General features: G+C 43.2%; 1 protein-coding gene across 6 annotated transcripts in view; it reads right to left on the reverse strand.

Annotated features, from left to right (window-relative positions):
* Positions 1-23,159, reverse strand: part of LOC147449090 (inositol hexakisphosphate and diphosphoinositol-pentakisphosphate kinase VIP2-like) — a 205,702-nt gene that overhangs the window by 89,519 nt on the left and 93,024 nt on the right. For all 6 annotated transcript variants that reach the window (XM_086521669.1, XM_086521667.1, XM_086521670.1 and 3 more), the window contains 5 exons: positions 22,576-22,650; positions 22,413-22,498; positions 22,111-22,314; positions 21,909-22,008; positions 21,745-21,815 (listed from right to left, as the gene is read on the reverse strand). In XM_086521669.1, the coding sequence (XP_086377795.1) occupies positions 21,745-21,815; positions 21,909-22,008; positions 22,111-22,314; positions 22,413-22,498; positions 22,576-22,650 (536 nt within the window). The remainder of the gene's footprint in view (positions 1-21,744; positions 21,816-21,908; positions 22,009-22,110; positions 22,315-22,412; positions 22,499-22,575; positions 22,651-23,159) is intronic.

Below are 23,159 nucleotides of genomic sequence, written 5' to 3' on the forward strand. Positions count from 1 at the left end.
AAATCAATGCCTTGTTCTTGCTTGAAGCCCTTGGCAACAAGCCTTGCTTTGTACTTTGGCTGACTATCATGAGCGGTGATCTTATACCTGTAAACCCATTTACAGGGTAGAGCCTTTTTGCCCCGTGGTAATGTAACTAGCTTCCATGTCTGGTTTTTATGCAGAGCTGTCATCTCTGACTGCATGGCCAATTGCCAATTCCCAGAGTCCTTCATTTGCACTGCTTCCTTGTAACATGAAGGCTCATTGCAATCAGTCAACATGACATAATTCATAGATGGAACAAACCTATCAGGAGGTCGCGTGACACGTCCAGATCTACGCACAATAGGTGGCTCAAGCTCAGTCACAACCTGTGGTTCCACTCTATCATGTCCTTGCTCCTCTTCAGCCCTGACATTTTGTCTTGCACGTGCAGGTCCATCTTCTTGGAAGACAACTCTTCTAATCTCCTCAACCCTCTCTGGTTTAGAATGATATTTGGATTCATTAAAGTGAACATCATTGCTGCGGACAACCTTTCTGGATTCGGGATCCCAAAGTCTGTACCCCATCCCACCAGAATTACCATAGCGTAGAAAGATGCACTTTCTACTCTTTGGCTCAACTTTGTTCCTAAATTCCTTTGGAACGTGAGTATATGCCTCACAGCCAAAGACTCTGAGATGCTTGTATGAGGGTATTTTGCCTGACCATACCATCTCTGGCACTGAATCCTTCTGCAAAACCTTGCTAGGAGATCTATTTACAAGATGAACAGCTGTTGATACAGCTTCAGCCCAAAACCCATTTGGCAGCTGTGCATTAGACAACATACTTCTGACCTTCTCTTGTATGGTCCTCTTCATCCTCTCAGCAACACCATTTTGAGGAGGATTGTAAGGAGCAGTAAGTTCACGTTTTATACCTTTTGACTCACAAAAGTCCTGAAAGGCCTTTGAAACATACTCTCCACCATTGTCAGTGCGTAAGCATTTAAGCTTCTTGCCACTCTGATTCTCCACAAGTGTCACAAACGTTTTGGAAACACTAAACGCTTCATCCTTGTGCTTGAGAAAGTAGACCCATACTTTCCTCGAGTAATCATCTATAAATGTCATAAAGTAAGAAGCTCCCCCTAGAGATAGGTTAGGCATAGGTCCACACAAATCACTATGAACAAGTGCCAACTATGTATCTCTTCTACTGCTTCTATGCTTATGTGGCTGATGTGTTTGCTTACCATACAGACAATGTTCACAGAATTCAAAATCATTAAATGAAAAGCCAGGCAAATAACCAGAACAAGACAAGATTTCCATTCCCTTCTTGGACATATGTCCTAACCGGCTATGCCACAAAGAAACGTTCGGCTGCTCGGTTACATTGATTACATTTTTAGAGACATTTGATACATAAATCATGTAAAGTCCTCCAGAGTTTACTCCATGTGCTACTGTCATAGAACCCTTGGATATCTTCTACATGTTCTGTCCAAAAGTGGTGACGTAGCCAGCGTCATCAAGTAAACCTGTGTTGATCAAGCTCTTTGTAATTGTGGGAACATGTCTCACATTCTTCAGCGTGAAAGAAGAGCCATTCTGAAACTTCAATTGAACATCTCCAACACCTAAGATCTCACATGTCTGCCCATTGCCTAGCCGAACATGATCTTTAGTGGTCACATAAGAAGTAAACCACTCCTTGTTTGGAGACACATGAAGTGATGCCCCTGAGTCTATAATCCAGTCACTGAGTGCATTTCCATCAGATGCTGTAAGAAGAGCTGAGTCCATTGTATTCTTCAAGAAGTAGATGTCTCCTGACACTAGACTCTCATCCTCTGCAACAGTGTTTGTCACATTTATTTCTTGAATCTTCACTGAGGACTTGTTCTTCTCACCATGGTCTTCAGCTTTCTCTTTGCCTTTTTCTGCTTTCCATTCTCTGCAGTCTCTTTTCATGTGACCCTTCTTGCCACAATGGTAGCATTCTATGTCACTCTTGCCTTTAGCACTGCGAGACTTGCTACGAGACTGATTCCTCTTTCCACCTTTGTACTTTTCTTTGGTCCTTCCCCTGACAACTAAGGCTGTTCCTTTGCCTTTGTCCATTGTCTTTCTATTGGTTTCTTCAGTAAGCAGACTTCCTTCTACACTTGCTATGTTCAAACCATCTGGAAGTGCAGAATTACTCAAAGCTGTGCGAAAAGTGTCCCAACTTTCCGGCAATGTGATCAACAGGAATATAGCTCTAACAGGTTCATCAAACTTGACACCTTGAGCTGACAACTGACTATAGATTGTGTTGAATTCATTCAGATGATTGGACATAGGTGTCCCTTCTTTCATCTTCAAGTCAACAAGCTTCTTAAGCCAGTATACCTATGAAGTTGCACTCTGGTTCTCATAAAGATCACTCAGCTTTAACCATGCTTGATAAGCCGACATCTCGTCTGCTACATTGAAGTAAACGCTTTCTGCCAAAGTCAGCATAATGGTAGAAAGTGCCAATTCATCCATTTCGCTCCATTCATCTTCGTCCATATCTTCTAGTATTATCCCCTTGAGCTTTATAGGTTTTATCTGCTTCTTTTATACCAACACGTGCCAAATCTGCTTCTTCCACAATGGGAAATTGGTTCCATCCAGCTTCTTGATATTCTAAAGAGCAGTGTCCTGTGATCCAGCCATAGCTACGCTTCACAGTGGTTTACTTTCCTGGGAAAAATTCGGCAGAGTTTCCCCTATAAACTGACCTCTGAACCAATATCAACCTGTCAAATGAACCAAGAAAGCTTCAGATTCTGCATAAATTTCGGCAGAGTCTCCTTTGTAAAATGGCTCTGGTGTACTCAAAAAACAAAACAAAAAACAGCTCAAAAAACATTGTCTCTCTGACACTGTAAGCTGCAGGTAAACCTGTCCTACACCTGTACTGTCTCACTGTCCTGTCACTGTCCTGTAAGCATAGACTGTGACAATGCCTCAACGGCAGTAAAGCAAAGATGCAATCGCAACTGTCTAACTCACAGTCAATACATCTTAGCTGCCTATCTAAGGGTGCTCGAGGGATCGCTCCAAGACCTGTATCACCGAAAGGATCTCAACATTCGAGAATCCCCCAGCTCAATAAAACCTCACTCGACCCTCAACAAAGGCTGCAGTAAATCTGACAGTACATAGACTTCCCACAAAGTCATACATCCACAAATTTCCCACTGTATGCTGTAACCGCTGCGGCGGTTGTTTGCTGCGTGACTCACAGCCAGCAAACCCTCAACAGACATACATCATCTCTGACAATACATCCCATGTGGAAGTACCTGCAATGTCAGGATGAAATCTGGAATATCAAGCAGCAAACACAAGCTACCTGATGAACTAGTGGATGTCGCCTACAGTCTGTGTGTAGATGCGCCCGTGTCGTATGTGACACGCCTCCAAGAACTGTGAGCCGCCCTTCAATGTATAGACAGCCACAAATCAACACTCTGGGAGTGTCAATATCCTCAACACCTGCAGTCGTAGGCCGAAAACCCCAAATTTGCAGAGTCAAATCTGCACCCGCCGAGACCACGTAGTCGAAAATGGCCTGCGCAGACCTTTGTCGAAGCCGAACGGTGACCGAGATGATCTCAGAATGAAATTCTGAGCACACCAAACCCTTCGGGCCCGCCCACGAGATTTGGGGCCGTGTCTTCGCCTGTCGAATTTCACTCCAATCTGAGCTGGTGACTCTAGCCTCCTGCAGTGTTGCCCCGAGCCTCGATCTGAGCTCTGATACCAGTTGAAGAAGTACGAGCGGAAGTGCGACGCGAGAGAGAGTGCGAGAAGAAGAGCACGACGATATGGTGAACTCGCTCTACTGTAATGTGTAGAGCATAGTGAGTTCTTATTAGGTTTTTACAAAAGAATATGTGTACATACCTGGCGGCCCGTCCACTTACCTGGACGACCACATTGGGCTTTATACCCCAACAACGGGCACCATGTGTCAATAGAAAAGAATAGGCTGAACAGACTTTTAGCACTTCAATAACAATTGAACTGAAAGAGAGAGACGACACGCGACACGAAGTGGCGGAATTCCACCCCAAAGAGTATTGGCCCCAAACTTTGGGGCCCCTTTCGGTATTTCTTTATATTGCATCAACACAGTACAAGCCGGTACTCCAGACTCTGCACCTTCTTCAAGAAACATGCTAGAGAATGTGCCCGAGCCTCATATTTAGAGGCCCAAGGCCCCAAAAGCAATTTTTTATGAAAAGCCTTTTAACTCAAAAGCTCCTGGCCCAAAAGCAATTCCAAAAATTTGCCAACGTAATTTACGGAATCTATACAGCCTGCCCCTCATCAACCAGCGCAATTTTCGAAAATCTGCCAGGACATCAGTAGCTACATAATTTTTTGTGTGTGTGTATAGGTCCTGCTTTATTTCCTTTTATGTCACTTGGAACCCCATCGGACGGGGTCCCCATAAGTTGGTAGGACTTCTTCTTTTGTTACTTGTTCGTCTTAGGGTTTAGGCTCCTCGGCCGGCATCTGCAAGTTGACTCCATTCTTCAGGGCTTTGACATGTCAACAGTTTGTTAAAGAAACTATATATATTATATGTATCATAGGCTCAAATGTTAGTGAAAAACTATAAGCTAAGCTTTTGAATTCAATCATCCTAATTAGAGCCACATTTAGACATGTTTTACGATGACGGAGCTTGAAACAAGGATGGAGTTTGACTCTTGAGAGAGAGAGAGAGAGGGGGGGGGGGGGAGGGAAAGAGAGGGGGGAATGGAGCTTGAGACACGAGGGGGAGGGATGGAGCTTGAGAAAGAGAGGTACATTTTTTCTTTGAGGGTGTTGTGCTTTCTACCAAAAAAGAACCGGTAGAAGCTAGAGCTCTATGTCCAAGCTTAAACCTTTAGCAAGGAGAGTAGCTCAGTAGAGATGTTGAAAGCTTGAGGAGGAGGTGAGACCAGCCTCCAAACAGCCCCAAATCAGCCCTCCAGATAGCCCCCAAACAGCCCCAAATCAGCCCTCCAAATAGCCCCAAACTTGTCCCCAAATAGCCCCAAACATGACCCCAGATAGCTAGCTTAAAAAACATCGACTTTTTTGGTTGACCGTTCCGGATTCCCGTTCCGAAACGGCGTTCCATTCCCGACTCCGTTTCGGGAGCCAGACCCGTCCGTAATGCCGTTTCAAAACGTTTAGGATCCGTTCCATGTTACTATAGAATACAGCACACTCTTTTCTTAAACGATTGCAATGGTCTACTGCCATATCTAAAGCCTGTAACTATGACAGATGAGACATGGCTTAATTTAAATAAAAAGGCTGTTGCGTATGTAAAAATTAATGTTGCGGATGAAATTTTGGTAGACCTTAAGGGTCTTACCACTACCTATGCTGTTGGGATAAGCTCAAGGCTACTTATCAAAACAGGACGCCGGTAAACAAGGTGCATTTGGTGCGTAAGTTAATGCATATGCAATTAACTACTGCAAAGTCTGTGTAATAGAAATGGCCTATTAACTTTGAGAGTAGCGGAAATTACATAAGTACTTTATGAACTTACTTTGTGAGCATAGCAGGAGCACTTAATTGATGGTAGCTACATAAACACAGCATTTAGTTAACTTGGCATAAACAATACTTTTGCAAGAGAGAGAGTTCAGAGAACATCACAACAATTGAGGACCGGATTTATGTGGATCCGGTCCCCCCCCCGATAGGCATTTGTATTATAGTTTCTTCCATCAAGAGAGACTTGTTACAATAACATCTTTGTGTTCCTTGTGACCTAGGTGATGCAATGAAGATGGAAAGCTTTATGCATCACGAGCATAGCATAAAATTTGTGGAAAGCATTAACTATCCCAAGCCTCACTCCCAAGACCTCAAACACCTTCCAAGGTGGAGAGAGCTAGCAGGGAATGAGGGTAGGGAAGAGGAAGAAGAAAAATTTCATAGGAGAAAGAACTAGTTCTTCACTTATCATCACTCTTCTTGCTAGCATACATAATAGCATAGTAATGAAGATGGAGAAGATAGCAAGCTTAAGCATTGAAGCATGGCTCTTGGTTGGATTTGCATTCCATAGCCAAGAGTGTTGGTGTAGGCTCTCAACCTCTCTACTTGCTTGGACAAGGAGAGGGAGATCTTCACTTTGCAAAATACAGAATGTGTGTGCGTGCGTGCGTGCGTGCGTGTGTGTGTGTGTGTGTGTGTGTGTGAGAGAGAGAGAGAGAGAGGGAGAGAGAGAGAGAGTATACCCCCCAAGCATGCCCCTAGCTTCTTTGGCCGACTCCCCTTTGTAGCTCATGCTTGAAAGTTGAAGCTCATTGGACCCCTCCAGGTCTAGCCAATCAAGAGTAGGAGACATTACAAGCAACAAGGGTAGTCTTGGGACAAGTGTCTCCCTTTCCCCTTTGAGAGAGAGGACTTGATAAATGCAAAAACAATTAATTAAATCTACTAATTTATCATTGGACCCTTTGGCTGGCCAACCAATAGGCTTTAGGCGCACCATGAGGGTAACATGAGGAGCAGCTTAACAAGTGTCCCTTTTGCTTTCTTTGTACCAAGCTTGCCTTGTGTGAGGGTGTGTGTTCTCTCTCTAGCCCCCTCTTGTAGGGCTCGCTCCCTCCTTTTAGGGATAGTGATTGACTTTTACATACCTTCCCTCAAGCACCTTAGTGAGCAAGCATGACAAAGCACCTCAAGCTTGGGTGGTGTTTCCACAAGCACCTCAAGCTCCCTAGTCGGCAAGCACGACAAGCACCTCAAGCACCTTAGTCATCAAGCACGCCAAGCACCTCAAGCACCTTAAGCTTGGGCCGGGTTCCCACCTCAAGCATAACCCTAGCTTACCTGAGGTCAAAGGACTCAATCATTTTCTTTGAACGTCAAGGCCCTTGTATGCTTGTCAGCAGCAGCTTTTTGCCTTTGTTGAGAGATGGATATAGCCTCCTTAATCTTTTGAAAAGATTCTAGTAGGTCACGGCTATACTCATCGGCAGCAAAGATCTTCCCATGTACTTTGAGTAGCAAGGGAGTTTTTTGTCTTCCCTCAATGATCTCAAAAGGTGCTTTTCCCATAGAAGTATGTAAAGTATTATTGTAGGCATACTCTACAAGACGTAAGTACTTTACCCATTGTGAGCGTTGATCTATTTCTATAACATAAGTCTTTAGTAGATCGAGTATCGTAAGATTGGCTATCTCACTTTGGCTATCTGTTTGTGAATAATAGGCCGAAGATAAATTCGATCTTGTTCCTAGATTTTCAAAGAGACCTTTCTAGAAATTGTTGGTTATTCTAGGATCTCTATCTGGCACGATGAATGTTGATAGTCCATGGTGCTTGAAAACCTGTGATATGAAGAGAGTTGCCATTTGGTGTGCCTTAATAGTCTTTTTCACAGGAATAAAGTGTGCTTGCTTGCTGAACCTGTCGACTATTGTCGATATTCCCGTTTTCCTATGGATAGACTTGGGTAATCCAAAGATAAAATCTATGGATATACTCTCTCATCGTGAATTTGGAATAGGCAATGGTTGAAGTAATCTAGGTTGCTTCCCTCTATCATACTTGGTCTTTTGGCATACTACACATTTTTAAATATACTCTTGTATGTCCAATTTCATGGTAGGCCAATAGAAGTATGTTTCTACTCCTCGGAGAGTAGGTTGAATACCTCTATGCCCCGCATAGTGAGGAGCATGGGATTCATACATGACTTTCTCACGAAGGGAGTGGATAACACATAGCCTATTTCCATGGAGAAGATAACCATCCTCCAAGGTGAATGGTTCCTCTTTCTTCCCCAAAGCAAGGGCGGACATTATGTCTCTATAGTCAGAGTCAGTAGCATACCCATCTATCATAGAAGATAGATCATTGTGAATAGCTATAGACACCGCATTAACTTTTGGTCATCGTGAAAGTGCATTAGCCACTTGATTATGCTTACCAAGAATGTAAGCAATATGGAAATTAAATTGCGAAAGAAAATTTACCCACCTCATTTGTTTGTCGGAAAGCTTGGTTTGCATCATGAAGTACTTGAGGCTTTGGTGGTCTGTTCGTGGAATAAATGGAGTCCCCAATAAGTAGTGCTTCCATGTGTCTAAGGCATGTAGAACAGCTAAAAGATCTTTCTCATAAATGCCTAAGAGTCATTCATCCATATTGAGCCTTCGGCTCTCATATACTATGGCATGCCCTTCTTGAAGCAAGACTGCTCCAAGGCAATCACCACAAGCATCACATTGGATCTCAAATGGCTTTGAGAGATCCGGAAGCATGAGGATTGGTTGGGAGGTAAGCTTCTCTTTGAGCTTGTCAAAAGCATTTTGCTCCTTAACAGTCCATAAATACTTAACGTTCTTCTTTGTTAAGTCATGTAATGGTCCTGCTATTTGAGAGAATTTTTCTATGAAACGTCTATGAGAGAATTCCTTGGATTAGGCCATACTTTTATTACCTCTAACTTCAATGGATCCATACCGATACCTTCTTGAGAGATAATATGACCTAAGTATTAAATCTCTTGAAGGAAAAATTCGCATTTCTTTTGGTTCAGAAAAATCTTGTTCTCCCTCAATGCTTGAAAAATCACTTAGAGATGTTGCTTATGTTCCTCCAAAGACTTGGAGTAGATGATGATATCATCAAAGAACACTCCAGTGAATTTGCAATAGGGTCTAAATATTTTCTCCATTAGACGATTGAACGTGGCCGGTGCATTAGTCAAGCCAAAGGGCATGACTAGATATTTATAAAGACCAAACGTTGTGTGAAACGCGGTCTTTAGGATATCTTCATCCACTATCCATAGCCACTTTTAAGGTCAATCCTACTGAAGTAGGTAGAGCCCTGTAGCTTATCAAACATATCTTCTACCAAAGGCACGGGAAATTTGTTTTTGAAATTGATATGGTTTAGTGCTCGATAGTCCGCACACATACGGTATGTACCATCTTTCTTTTGTACTAAAAGGACTGGAGAACAAAAGGGAGAGGAGCTAAGCCTCACCATCCCTTTGTCTACCAATTCCTGTACTTGCCTCATGATTGTTGAGCTTGAGAAACTCGATAAGGAGACTTGTTAGGCGGTAAGCTTCCTGGTTGGAGCTCAATGCGATAGTCATCATTCCCTCGTTTTGGAGGTAAGTCCATAGGGATATCATCGATGAACACATCTTAGAATCCTTTTAGAAAATTAGACAAGTCTAACTCTTCTTGATCCTACCATTTACATTTGATGAAACATTAGGATCTTTTAGGGACTCTTTGACAAAAATCATGTACGGAGAAACTGAGCTCTTCATTGATTTATCGAAAGCGGAGGATTTACAAGTGGTATAGTACGACCACACTCACTAGCGTCTATATATATGTTCTTTCCCCTGTAGGTGAAGTAGATTCTCCTTTCAGGAAACTTCATGTTGGCAGCTATGCGATCAAACCATGGCGTCCCTAGGGCATCCTCATGTTGGAGAGGAGAGATGAAAAAGTCTTCTTTGTCGACATAGCTTTGGACGTGAAGCCTCAACTTCCCAATCAAGGGAGTAACGGAGGCTTGCTGTCCCTTGAAAGCTGTGTCAGCTGTTACAATACCTCCCATCTCAAAAGCTTGAATGCCCAACTTGGTGGCCAACTCCATTGATATGAAGTTGTGAGTAGAGCCAAGGTCAAACAAGATGAAGGCATCATGCTCCCTTACCTTTCCCCAAGCATAGGAGAGAGATGATCCTTTGCAATGATCATCCTCTTTTGGAGCTTCGATGGTAGAAGCCCTGGGAGTCTCATTGCGAGCATTTTTCTTGGGGCAAGAACGATAGCCATGTCCTTGCTCCCCACACTTAAAACACTTATGGTCCTTGCGAAAAGCTTCAAGCTCTTCAAGAGAGAGTTTATTTTTGCCTTCGTAAACTCTCTTCTCCTTGGACCGATTGTTATTGTTGTTGTTGTTGGAAGTGCCTTAGGAAGAATTTTGGGGATTGGTTTTCCCCTTTGCATCATTTTTGTCTTCGTTTTGCATGGGCTTGACATTCCGTCCAGCCCCTTGTTGGAAATTAATGCGTGAAGCAACCATGGTGTGATAGATTACTTCGTTAATAGAACCAGGCCGTTGAGAGTTGACGTATTCGGCCATCTCTTCAGGTAATCCCGCACAGAATTGTCACTTTTGCTCAGGGAAGTCTATCTTTTGGAAGACAACAGCCTTGAGATGTAAATCCCAAAACTTGTCTACATATTTATGGATAGACTCGTGAGAGAGAAGCTTCAAACTGCGCCATTCGGTGAGCACTTTGTCCTTTGCATCGCTTGCAAGGAATTGCTTCATGATGGAAACTCGTAGAGTTTTCCATGTCTTTGGGGCTTCATTGTTGCCACGAAGGCTAGCCCATTATTGACGAGCCGATTTCTGGAAGTGCATAGCTACATGGCGTAGCTTGGAGGACTCCTCGTCTCCAAAGGTCGCATCAAATTGTTGGATGAAGGCCAATACTTTTTCCGTGGCACCAAAGGTGCCATCATTAGTGAGAAAAGAGACACTCTTTCCTGCCTCCTTGAACTTCTTTAGCTTTTGTGACCTTCGCCATGCAGGGTATCATTATCGATGTCCTCCCCTCTTGTATTCTCTAGGAGAATAGCCATAGCTTTCGTCGGAAGAGGAGGAAGGTGAAAAGAAGGAGAAGAGAATGACCTCTTTCTTGCCCTTTTCTTCCTTTGTTTACTCTCTTTTCTTTCAGAGTGACGAGGAGGACTGTGAATTGAATGTTTCCTCTTGGGAAGAGTTGGCGATCGTCTAGACCGCCGTCTTCATAGAGCCACATCTTTAGAGGAACTTAAAGCTTCATTGCTTTCTTGCTCTTTAAATTCCTCCTCTCGTATGGGAAAGAGTCTTCTTTTGGGGGTGTCTTCAAGAGGCCTCCTAAGCTCTCTCTCCTCTTAAAGAGGAAGGGAAATCCCATAAGCGTGAAGTTGTTGAGTAACTTCGGCTTGCAAGGCAGGGTTGCCCATAGCTTGCTGCAACCTAGTAACAAGATAATTGACAAACATGGGGGCAGCATCATTAGCACCTTCATGTGCAAAATCAAAGCTATCAACGTTCATTCTACTCTCTTGGTTATTGTCAGCCATGTTAACAAAACTTGTATACTTACTTAGTGTATGCTTTGGCAATTCAAAACCTTAGTTGCTACTCCTCTTAACCTTTGAAAATTGGCACTTAGGTATCTACACCCACTGCTTGAAGTGGTTAATTATAAAGAGTAGTGGAGTAGGTCTACTACTGCAGAATTATCCAGGGCTAGCTTCTTTCGGACTTCCTATGGCTCAATAATGGTAAAGCCGTAGGCAAGTCTAAAAAGACCCCATTATTAAGTCCAAAGCACCCGAGGTGTGCACCATATATCACATAGTGGGCTCAACAAAATTGATAAAAGATCCCAGTCCCACTTACCCTAATATAATTAACGAAATCAACCATTTAAAGGCTACTTAAGGACCTCTCTTCTTAAGCAAGATAAGAGAAACCAAATACTTTGATACAAATGTAATGGAAATGGCCTATTAACTTAGAAAGTAGCGGAAATTAGAGAAGTACTTTTTATGAAATTACTTTGTGAGCATAGCAGGTGAACTTAATTGATGGTAGCAACATAAACACAGCATTTAGTTAACTTGGCATGGACAATACTTTTGCAAGAGAGAGAGTTTAGACAACATCACAACAGTTGAGGACCAGATTTATGTGGATCCGGTCCCCCCTCCAATAGGCATTTGTATTATAGTTTCTCCCATCAAGAGAGGCTTGTTACAATACAATCTTTGTGTTCCTTGTGACCTAGGTGATGCAATGAAGATGGAAAGCTTCATGCATCACGAGCATAACATAAACTTTGTGGAAAGAATTAACTATTCCAAGCCTCAGTCCCAAGACCTCAAACACCTTCGAAGGTGGAGAGAGCTAGCAGGGAATGAGGGTAGGAAAGAGGAAGAAGAAACATTTCATAGAAGAAAGAACTAGTAAATCACTTATCATCACTCTTCTTGCTAGCATACATAATAGCATAGTAATGAAGATGGAGAAGATAGCAAGCTTAAGCATTGAAGCATGGCTCTTGGTTGGATTTGCATTCCATCACCAAGAGTGTTGTTGTAAGCTCTCAACCTCTCTACTTGCTTGGAGAAGGAGAGGGAGCTCTTGCAATTTGCACAATACACAATGAGAGTGTGAGTGTGTGTGTGTGTGTGTACCTCCCAAGCATGCTTCTAGCTTCCTTGGTCAACCCCCCCTTGTAGCTTATGCTTGAAGCTCATTGGACCCCTCCAAGCGTAGCCAATCACAAGCAAGAGGCATTACAAGCAACAAGGGTAGTCCTGGGACAAGTGTCCCCCTTTCCCCTTTGAGAGAGAGGACGTGATAAATGCAAAAACAATTAATTAAATCTACTAATTTATCATTGGACCCCTTGGGTGGCCAACCAATAGGCTTTAGGCACACCATGAGGGCAACATGAGGAGCAGCTTGACAAGTGTCCCTTATGCTTTCTTTGTACCAAGCTTGCCTTATGTGAGGGTGTGTGTGTTCCTCTCTAGCCCCCTCTTGTAGGGCTCGCCCCCTCCTTGTAGGGATAGTGATTGACTTTTACACACCTTACCTCAAGAACCTTAGTCAGCAAGCATGACAAAGCACCTCAAGCTTGGGTGGTGTTGCCACAAGCACCTCAAGCTCCCTAGTCGGCAAGCACGACAAGTACCTCAAGCACCTTAGTCATCAAGCACGACAAGCAGCTCAAGTTGGGTGAGGTTTTCCCACCTCAAGCACAGCCCTAGATTACCTAAGATCAAAGGACTTTTAACACTAACTATTGTAGCTCTTCAATGAAGCTAACCCTAAGGTCTTTAAGCTTCATTGGTTAGCCTTGCTCTTTGACAGACCATCCCTCATTTGGGCCCCTTTACCATTGGCCCCGTGTTGAGATAGATCTATAAGCACATGTCTATATCCTAACCCTTGTTCCTGCTTATTCTCCCACATTAAATGATCAGTTTACTATGAGAAAATCATTTGGGTTGGTTAGATATTAGATTTTATGACAGTCTGCAACTGAGCACATCGGTGCTTTTACGGCTATTCTTTCCCGGTTGCAGGACTCTGGTTTGCCTGCTTTTGATGAAAAGTTATAGGCCATCTTTTTGCTTATAACCTTGCTTGATTCTCGGGAGGCCCTGGTGGTCTCTATCAGAAACTGCTCACGTGTCAAGCCACTAAAAAATTGAGCCAACTTGCAGATCCCCGGCCGAGGGACCTAAACCCTAAGAAGAAGAAGCAACAGAAGAAGAAGTCCTACCAACTTATGGGACCTTGTCCGATGGGGCCCCAAGGGACCTAAAGGCATTAAACCTAAAGCGGGACCAGCGCACGCGCACACACACAATAGAAGATGATGACGTGGCAACTATACAAAAAGCCCGCAAAATGTGCTGACATGCTGACATGGCACCTATATGGATTTTCGCGCTTCACACTAATGACGTGGAAACTGTACGGACAACCCGCAAAACGTGCTAGCATGTTGACATGACACTTGTACGGATTTTTGCGTTTTACGCTAATGACATGGCAGTTGTACATATTTTCGCAAAATGCACTAACAGCTTTTGGACCAGTTGTTTTTTAGTTTGAAGCTTTTTATGTAGCTGCTTTTAATAGGCCAAAGGCCTTTAAATTTGTGACATGGGCTCATTCTCTGGCACGCTTCCGGGTGAAGGTGTAGAGCGTGGAGTACCGGCTTGTACTGAGTTGAAGCAATATAAAGAAATATGGAAAGGGGCGCCAAGGTTTGGGGTCAGTGCTCTCTTGGGGTGGAGCTCCGCCACTCCCCGTCTCGTGTGTTGTGCGTCTCTTTCAGTTCAGTTGTTATTTGAAGTGTTTAAAGTTGTTCAGTCTGTTCTTTTCCGTTGGCACGTGGTGTCCATCCCCGTGATAGTCTCATTGTCTAATAACCCAAACCTTACCTTTGATGGGAGTAAGGGATTCTATCCTGAATGAGGAAATTGCACGAAAGGCAAATGGTGAGGCTAATGCTTCAGCTCACATGGTTAGAGGCAGGCCAGAGAAAAGGAATGCTGATGATAGTCAAAGGAACAGGAGCAAGAGCAAAGGAAAGCAATCTAATGTCACTCGTTATCAATGTAGTGGAAATGCCATAAGAAGCCAGATTGCAAGTACTTTAAGAAAAAACAAGAAAGGAAAAAGGATGACAAGGCAGATGTATCTGATAGTTCCAAAAACAAGGAGAAGGTCAATGTAACCTCCAATGTGGTGATTGAGGAATTGTCTGACATAGATGATATTTTGTGTGCCACTATGTCTCCTATGGATGCCCAGGTTTATCCAGTCCTGGATAGTGGACTCAGGTGAATTTTTTCATATGACTCCATCTCAGGAGTGTTTTGCCACTTTTGATGCAGGCAGTTATGGTAATGTCTATCTTGGAAATAATAATGCTTGCACAATTGATGGAATAGGCACTATTCATTTGACCCTTGGTAATGGGCAAGATCTTGTTTTGCATGATGTCATATATGTTCTTGGCATCAAGAAGAGTCTGCTCTCTGTTGGACAGCTTGATATGTATGGTTATAACACCATTTTCGATGGTGGTGCTTGGAAGCTCAGAAAAGGAGCTATGAAAATTGTGAAGGGCACACACAAGGGGACACTTTATTTCTTGTATGGCAAAGCCTTGCCAAGCAGGTTTGTCGCTACAACAGAGATTGGGTCTCACTTGGAGCTTTGGCACAAAAGACTAGGCCATATGAGCCAGAAAGGACTTGATGTTCTTTCCTCTCGTGTTGACACAAAGGGCTTAAAGCTTCCCTTTTGTAAGGAATGCCAATATGGAAAGCAAGTGAGAAATTCTTATTACTCTGGTGTCTCTCGCAAATCTAATCTTCTTGATCTTGTACATTCTGATGTGTGTAGCATGCATGTAAAGAGTATGGGTAGTGTTGAGTATTTTGTTTCCTTTGTTGATGATTTCTCTATAAAAGTGACACGTTTGATTCTTTGAAAACTTATCATGCATTTGTGACTATCCAAACAGGTAGAAAGCTAAAATGGTTTGCGTACAGACAATGGGAGTGAGTTCACATCTGCTGAATTTGTTGAGTTTTGCAAAGAGAATGGTATCAAGAGGGAGCTAACAACCCCTTATAGTCCCTCGTCTAATAGTGTGGCTTAGAGATATAACAAGACCTTTTGTGAGGGGGTTCGATGCATGTTGTCCACCGCTAATCTCCCTCAAGGTTTTTGGGGAGAGGCACTTAAAACTGCAGTTCATATTTGCAATCGTTCACCCCACACTACGTTAAAAGCTGGCATCCCTAAAGAGGTATGGTCTGGCAAACCCGCTTCATATGATCACTTACGCATTTTCGGTTGTGAGGCATTTGTGCATATAAGGCGTGAGTTGAGGAACAAGCTTGATGCTAAGTCTACGAAAGGAACCTTCATGGGATATGGAGATGAAGGAGAAATGGGTATAGAGTATAGCTACCTCAACTTCAAAGGGTCATACCCAGCGAGATGTTGTATTTAATGAGGCATAGCTGCTTAAAAACAATGTTGCCTTTGATGTTGACTCTAAAAAGGTCAAATTTTAGTACGTACAGCCACCTGTTAGTTCTGAAATTGAGCCTTTCAGGTGCACCACAAAGGCCCGAAACTCTCTATGAGCCAGTGGTTATTGAGCCAGAAGATGTTGGACACCCATTGCATGCACCTGAAGGAAATTTGCAGCCAAGAGAACATGCTGAAAATAGGGCTGAAAATGATGTACAACAACCCATAAATGATGATGTTGTCGTCCCTCCTGATCTAGAGCCTATGCCAAATAATGTAGATCATTGGGTGCGGAGATCTAGAAGGGTGAGGAGACCAATTCAGAGATTTGACCCCTCTTTGCAATACATTATGTTCACAGATGAGGGAGAGCCTCTTACATATAAAGAGGTCATGTCATGTGATTCTAAGAGCAAGTGGGAGCTCGCTATGCAGGAAGAAATCAAAGCACTGCATGCCAATGATACTTGGGATTTGGTTAAGTTACCCAAAGGTAGGAAAGCCATTCCTAACAAGTGGGTGTACAAAATCAAAACTGTCCATGGGAAACCCAAGTACAAAGCTAGGCTTGTTGCCAAAGGATATGCGCAGAAGGCAAGCATTGATTTTCAGGAGGTGTTTTCTCATGTTGTGAAAATGACTACTCTTCGCATTCTTTTTGCTCTCGTTGCTATCTTGGATTTGGAGATGGATCAGATGGATGTAAAGACAAAAATGGTGATCTTGAAGAAGAGTTGTACGTGATGCAGACGGAAGGTTTTGTCATACGTGGCATGGAAGAGCTTGTATGTATGCTCAAAAAAAGTTCGTATGGGCTGACACAAGCTTCTAGGCAATGGTACAAAAGGTTTGACGCGTTCATGCTGAAACATGGGTTCAAACACAGCCATGCAGATCATTGTTTATACATCAAAAGAGATGCAGACAACAGCCCAGTGATTCTTGTATTGTATGTGGATGACACGTTGTTAGTTTGGAAGAATAAGAGCACTCGTCACACTCTCAAAAACCAGCCAAATTCAACTTTTGCAATAAAAGATTTGGGTTCACTTCAACGTATTTTGGGCATGCACATAGTGAGAAAAAGTACTTGACGGGTTTAATATGGCTCATGCTAAGCCTTTGAGCGTGCCATTGCAGCCACATGTAAAGTTGAGTGAAAGTGATTGCCCAAAAACTGATGATGCAACCAATGCCATGAGGGGAGTACCTTATGCTTCGGCTTGCGGCTCTCTCATGTATGCTATGGTTGCCACTAGACCTGATATTGCTTATTCAGTGGGATTAGTGAGCAAGTTTATGTCTAGTCCCGGCAGAGCACATTGGGATGTTGTAAAGTCCATAATGAGGTACTTGAAAGGGACCAAAAGCAAAGTGCCAGGTGGTGCTATTTCATGGTGCTTTAGACTTCAAAGGATAGTTGCACTCTCTGCTACTGAGGCTGAATATATTTCAATCATTGAGGCTTCCAAAGAAGCCATATGGTTAGCCCACCTAGTCAGTGAGCTTGGATTGCTTGATGAGACGCCTGTCCTTGGATGTGATAGCCAGAGTGCAGTTTGTTTGGCTAAAAATTCCAATGTCCATGCGCATACCAAACACATTGATGCGCGGTACCATTTTATCAGACAAATGCTTGATGATGGTTTGGTCTCATCGACCAAAATCAGCACGCATGAAAACCTTGTTGATGCTCTTACAAAAAATTTGTCAAGGCACAACATGAGCATTGCCTACAGATGGTGGGAGTTACATAGCTTAAAGGCGACTCTCTGGGCCTTTAAGTGGAAGGTTGTTGGGATAAATGCCCAGATGTCACCTCCACACCCTTTCCACCACGTAGCTTTGTATATTTTTAGCCCACCATTTTGGGCCTGTACAAACATTATACTTTGTTTATTGGCATTTGAAGATTTCACATTGTCCAAGTAGCCAATGGCACATTTAAATAAAAGAATCCCAAAAACCTCATCACTTGAGTTTTTGGACTTCACAAAACTTACGTAGCCTCTTCTCTTGCAACAAGCGCTTCCTCTTTCTCTCTCTCTGCACACCACCTGCGTCCACACGCGCCGCCGCCTGACTCACCCAATCTGAGTTTGTGAACGTCCTCTTTATAGGTGAGTAAGAGCACAAAAATTATACGCAACCACCGGAATAACCCATTGCGCAAGAATGACTCAAATTCAAGCATAAAGGGTTATGTTCGACTCTGGCATCTCTCTGGATTCATCCACATGGCCCCAATATCTCCTACGGACATGTGACAAGGAATGAGGGCTAGAACCTATTTTGTGTGTGCCCAGCCGAGTCGGATAGATATTTCTTTGCGTGGTCATGGGTAACCATGTTGGGGAGAAGGTTTCGGAGAAAAAACCACACGACCAGTTACATCTGCGATGAAAACTTGCATGAGTTGTACAATAAATCCTTAGTACTAGTATGACCAGTTCCAAGTACAGGGTTAGAGAACTAGATGAGGGTGGGGATCTATTAGAATTTGTGAGGCGATCTTCCTCCATTAGAGTAGCTCCATGATGACTCAAAGGAGGATGTGATAGGTACCCATGAGCTGTGATGTAATGTGCAGCAAAAGAGATTTATGGTGACACTCAGGATGAGTGCTCAATGCGTGCTCAAGGTTCCTTCTACTTCATGATAGAAAGTGCAATAGACTAGAGAGAGAAAAGAGAGATATTGTGAGTGAAGGTTATGTGAGTGAAAGAGAGAGAGAGAGAGAGAGAGAGAGAGAGAGAGAGAGAAATGAAATGAAATGATATATTAACGTCTACAAAAGGCCAAATGACCTATGAGACCAACAAGTGACAAACTGATGAATCTAATACAAAGTCTGTGTGCTAAAAGAAAGACTAACATCCTAAACGAAATGTTGTAGTGAAAGTGAAAGTGGGGGAAAGACTAGAGACTCTCTAGTCAATACAAAGCTACAAAATATTGAGGGATACAAGAAACTTAAGCCACTAAGAAGGGGATAATCCTCTAGCTCAGAGTAAATCCAGGATCGGTCGGTGTCAGATGTCCTACATGGTCAAAACCCTGACTGGGTATCGTGTGTGACGCGCCAAAATAATCAGAATCCTCCTCTGTAATCTCTGTCTATGCTCAGATGCCCTCCTCTGTAATCATGGACGCCTAGATCTCCCTAGGTCCATCGCACGGTCAATCAATGTGCCTCTAGGGGAAGTGCGATCCAAACTCTGCTGCAAAACCTATCTATCTAGCTGTCTAATGGTAATGGCCAGCCTAAAATAGTCCATAACCAGCCGCTGAGTCTGTCTCTTTGATCGCATCAACAGGTAATCTCTGTCTCCTCAACTCAAGCAAGAACACACCCAAGCATCTCTGATCCTACTATCGCATAACTCTCGAAAGTGGTCCAAAACCCTCCCCAAATAAGCTATGGAATCTCCCGCGATTCTCATAGTATCTGGAGCAATGACATATGTAATGCAGTTGTGTCGCTGGCTCCCTATGGCATACACTTCAAACCTTGGCCTCAGCCGGAACTCCTCTATATCTACCAATCTCAATCTCAAGTTGGTGTGAGGATGTGAGTATCTGGCGAACAGCATACCGCACCCCATATAATAAATGTGTATCCATATAGCCGGGCTTGAGTACAAAGCCATCTGCCGTGAGTTGGAGAAAATGTTCTCTATAAAAATCCATCTTCGTGCCCGACTCATAAGTAGGCTCTATCCAAGTCCTCCTGGTGTCCATTTGAATCAAGTCCTCGCGGATAAGCCTAGTAATCTATGTCCGTGTCACAATGCGAGAGGGGGGCTCAAAAGAGTACTGGAAGGGAGGCAGTTTGTCCATGCTAAAACCATGCATCTGGAACCAAGAAGTCATCTATCCATACTAGCAGACTGTGTCTCCCTGTAAGGCCAACTACTGGGAAGATTCAAGAGCAAGTCGGGCATATTTGTTTGAAAGAGACTGATCTAGTAAGTGCCTCAATCAACACCAGAGCGGCAACTAGCTCTGCTCTAATATTCTCATGAGGTACTCAGGCCTTGGTTCTAATCATCCAAGAAATCATAGATATCAAGGGCCTCTCCATCCCTTTCCATCCATTAGTGTTGCCAACTCTGTCGTGACAACCAACTGGGGGGGGTGCAAATCTGCACCCCATACATCATAGCTGAGGTCACCAAAGTATCAAAAAGCCCCCGTAGAGTCTTTGGGTGAGCTACCTTGGATCCTCTATGCATAGGCGTCTATAAATCCCATCCATGTAAGCAGAGTCCGTCTCCGAAGTGAAAGTATATCTTGTAGAACCTCCTACTCGTGTCATCTGAGATGTGGTGAACTGGAAGGAGATGTCAGATGTGAAAAGGGCATGGTCCATTGCTACCCCAACGCGCCGGGGTCCAACTAGGAATTCCTCGATGTGGCCATAATATAATCCACTGTGCTCGCCCCATGACGACGTGGGAAGCAAGTAAACCCGGCGGCTACTGGGAATCTCTGTAAGCCATAAAGTATGGCTAACCCATGTGTGGTGCCCATATCTAGCAAGTATCTCCCATACTTTGTACATTTTGTATCTTGTGAGCGTCTGTCCAGCCCCATGTCTATGGTGTCCAACTCTCTCAACATCTCCTCTAAGGTATCATAGAAGACTGTCTGATGGTTGCCCGTTCGGGCATTGAAGTCCCAAGAAGAATGATGTCCCATCCCTAGAGAACTCCCATATGTCATCAAGCACAGAGAAAGGAGACTCTCCTCTAGGTGACGCACAGGTTGATATACTTGGAGCAAAGCAGCATATGGCAATATAAAAAGTTTATGTGTCAGTCTTTAATCTCACCCACATGTACCTGGCATGATGATCTCACCGAACAATATGTAGAAGCGACTACAACTCTTCCTTGAAAAGAATTGCTCATCCCCGTAGGAACGCCAACTAAAGTCTGGAATGACTCATCGTCAGTACTTAGTGAAGTTTATGAATTACTCCCCTCTAGTGTGTGGATGACAGAATCAGAATTGAAAGATTTTCCAGACACCTTGCATAAGTATCATGAAGCCTTACAATTGAGGACAACTTTTTAGAAGCCAGGGGGATGTAATATTTTTAGCTAAGGCTACATATGAATGAAAATGATCTTTGTGCACACATAACTAATTTATGAATTTATTGGTACCAATTAATAATTCAAATAAACAGGTGAATTTTCCGGTGCAATGTGCCATCTGGAAATTTATCGGTGTCCGGGTAGTATGATAAGTAGAGCAGTAGCCAGACAAGAAAGTCGCCGGCCTGACACCGTGTAAATACGTCCCAACGGGAGCAAACACACTGAGTCAGGAGAGCCATGCAAATAGCAAAGTCAAATATGCTTCGGAGTGGCCCAAAACTCACATTTCGGCACTCGTTTTTAATTTAAATGTTAAAATGTTGTCGCCTAGTCTTGCGCAAGGACATTTACGAATCGGGACGCAACCCAAGCTGGTGCCACATGGCCACGTGCCCACATATATGCTAAGGTAAGGTTTCAGCATTGGCTCCCATAGGCATAGCGGCTCACTACAGGAAGAAGTGCAAGTAGAAAGAGGGAGGTAGAGGTCCAACGCACACATGATTGAACACAAAACTGCAGCATGTTGTGCAGCATGACTTGACACATATCTACAGTCCAGCAATCTGCAGATGAGAGCACAAAAGGAGGTGTAGTAGGGAGGATGGAGATGAGGTTTTCACGTTTAATGGCGAGCTTGATGTATTCTTCTGATATGCAAGAGCAAACACAAATGTGAAGAGAAGTGCAGAGCCAAGGTAGAGACCATCTCATAGAGAATCAATTTGCGTAACCGCTAGAATCAATTTGCGTAACCGCTGTTTTGACAACATAGATTACAAATGCAATCCAGATAGGAGTTTGCACAAGCTCAGTGGCTGTCTATGATCTGTAATCTCCCTGTTTTCAGTGCTTCTTACACTCCATTGTGCTTTATTAAACGAAATGATATAACCTTCTTACAAAAATGTACTGACACAATCTTATGGAAAAAGTCAAACACTAAAGCCACTGTTTGACCAAGCGTTGCACTTTAAACAAGAATTTTAAACCTTCGAAAACATGCATAACTTACTTGGCTCTTGGTACAAGAATTCTCGTAGCATCTAGAAGATCTTGAAGCTGAACAGCGCTCTTCAACTTTGCCTGGAGTAAAAAAATCAGATACACACTTCTTCAAAGACAACGAATTGAAACTATTTCAATCCTTAGCTCACACACCTCACACTAAATCAATACCTCAGCCCTTGGCCTTCCACCATTATACTTGAGCATCAAGTTCAAAAGCCGTTCTTGCGTAACTTTCATTTTAACTTTTTGTTTAGGTGTCCGATCACCACTGCTCAACAAAACAAAAAGGAATTTGTTGGAGCCACACTATCACTGTCATTCAAAACAATGGCTCTTTTTGAGGGTAGGTAGAGTTCGGATTCTATCTTACTGTCTGAGTACAGCAATGACACATCTAAGCTCCTCTGATTGGCCAAACGTGCCAGACAATACTGAGCTACCTTGTCTGGTGATTGCGACCTTAACTGGTTCTGTACATTTCCAGGGCAAGCAAGGGGGTAAAGTTGAAGAAAGGTGAGGAGCTTTTGCATCAAGCAGCAATTTTCTCAGCACACAAGCGGCATCATCATAATATCTGTCACTCCAGTGCAATGGAAAAAACATACCCAATCACAGAAAAATCAGAATGATGTATATGAAGTGGCTGCATATAGAAATTAGTAAAAAGCATACTTGTATGAGTTTTTCACAAAACTCCACCCATTTACATCGCATACATAAGACCGTCCTTGTGATCGTAGAAGATCAAACCCACAAACCTACAGCCCACAAGAAGCACAAGTGACCATAAACACTTAGGTCAAAATTCTTGCAAGTCTGGGAGCTGCAAGCTCACCGCCTGTCCAAAAGCTGCACAAACCTCCCTAGCCATCTCTTTCTCTGTGGGAGTAAGCAACACAGGATATCGCACCTTTCATAACACAACATAAACATTTTGTGAGAGCACACATCAAGAATATCTGATTACGACAGAAAAAAAAGGAATGCACATGACCACAGAAGTCAATTTAATATCAGCTTTTTCCTGATCATATTATATAAGGAACTTTGTCCTGATTGTACAAAAATTTCAGCAGGAGGTGTGAGATAAGCTTGTTGCTGCTGCTCTCAGACGGTTCACTTTATCTGCTGAGTTCGCCATCTAGCTACTCGACTCCACCATGCCTCTCCTCCTTGCATCTTGGCTCAGCTGTCCCAGATAGTCTCCCTTCACCTAGTGCTTTTCTCCCCTTTTCACCTTTCTACCTTGCTTTCACAGCCCTTCTTCCCTAAGATCCCATTTTTTTCCAAAGGGTGGTAAAACATAAAATAGAACCAAGAATTTACGAGATTTCCATGTAGCTTTTTGACACAAACCTCGTGTGACCTATCACTTGTGAATGGAATCAAACGCTTCACCTCTAACGTGAAAGAGAAATG

Source organism: Adiantum capillus-veneris, chromosome 10 (genome assembly GCF_014529385.1).
Source record: "Adiantum capillus-veneris isolate H3 chromosome 10, ASM1452938v2, whole genome shotgun sequence".
NCBI lineage: Eukaryota > Viridiplantae > Streptophyta > Polypodiopsida > Polypodiales > Pteridaceae > Adiantum > Adiantum capillus-veneris.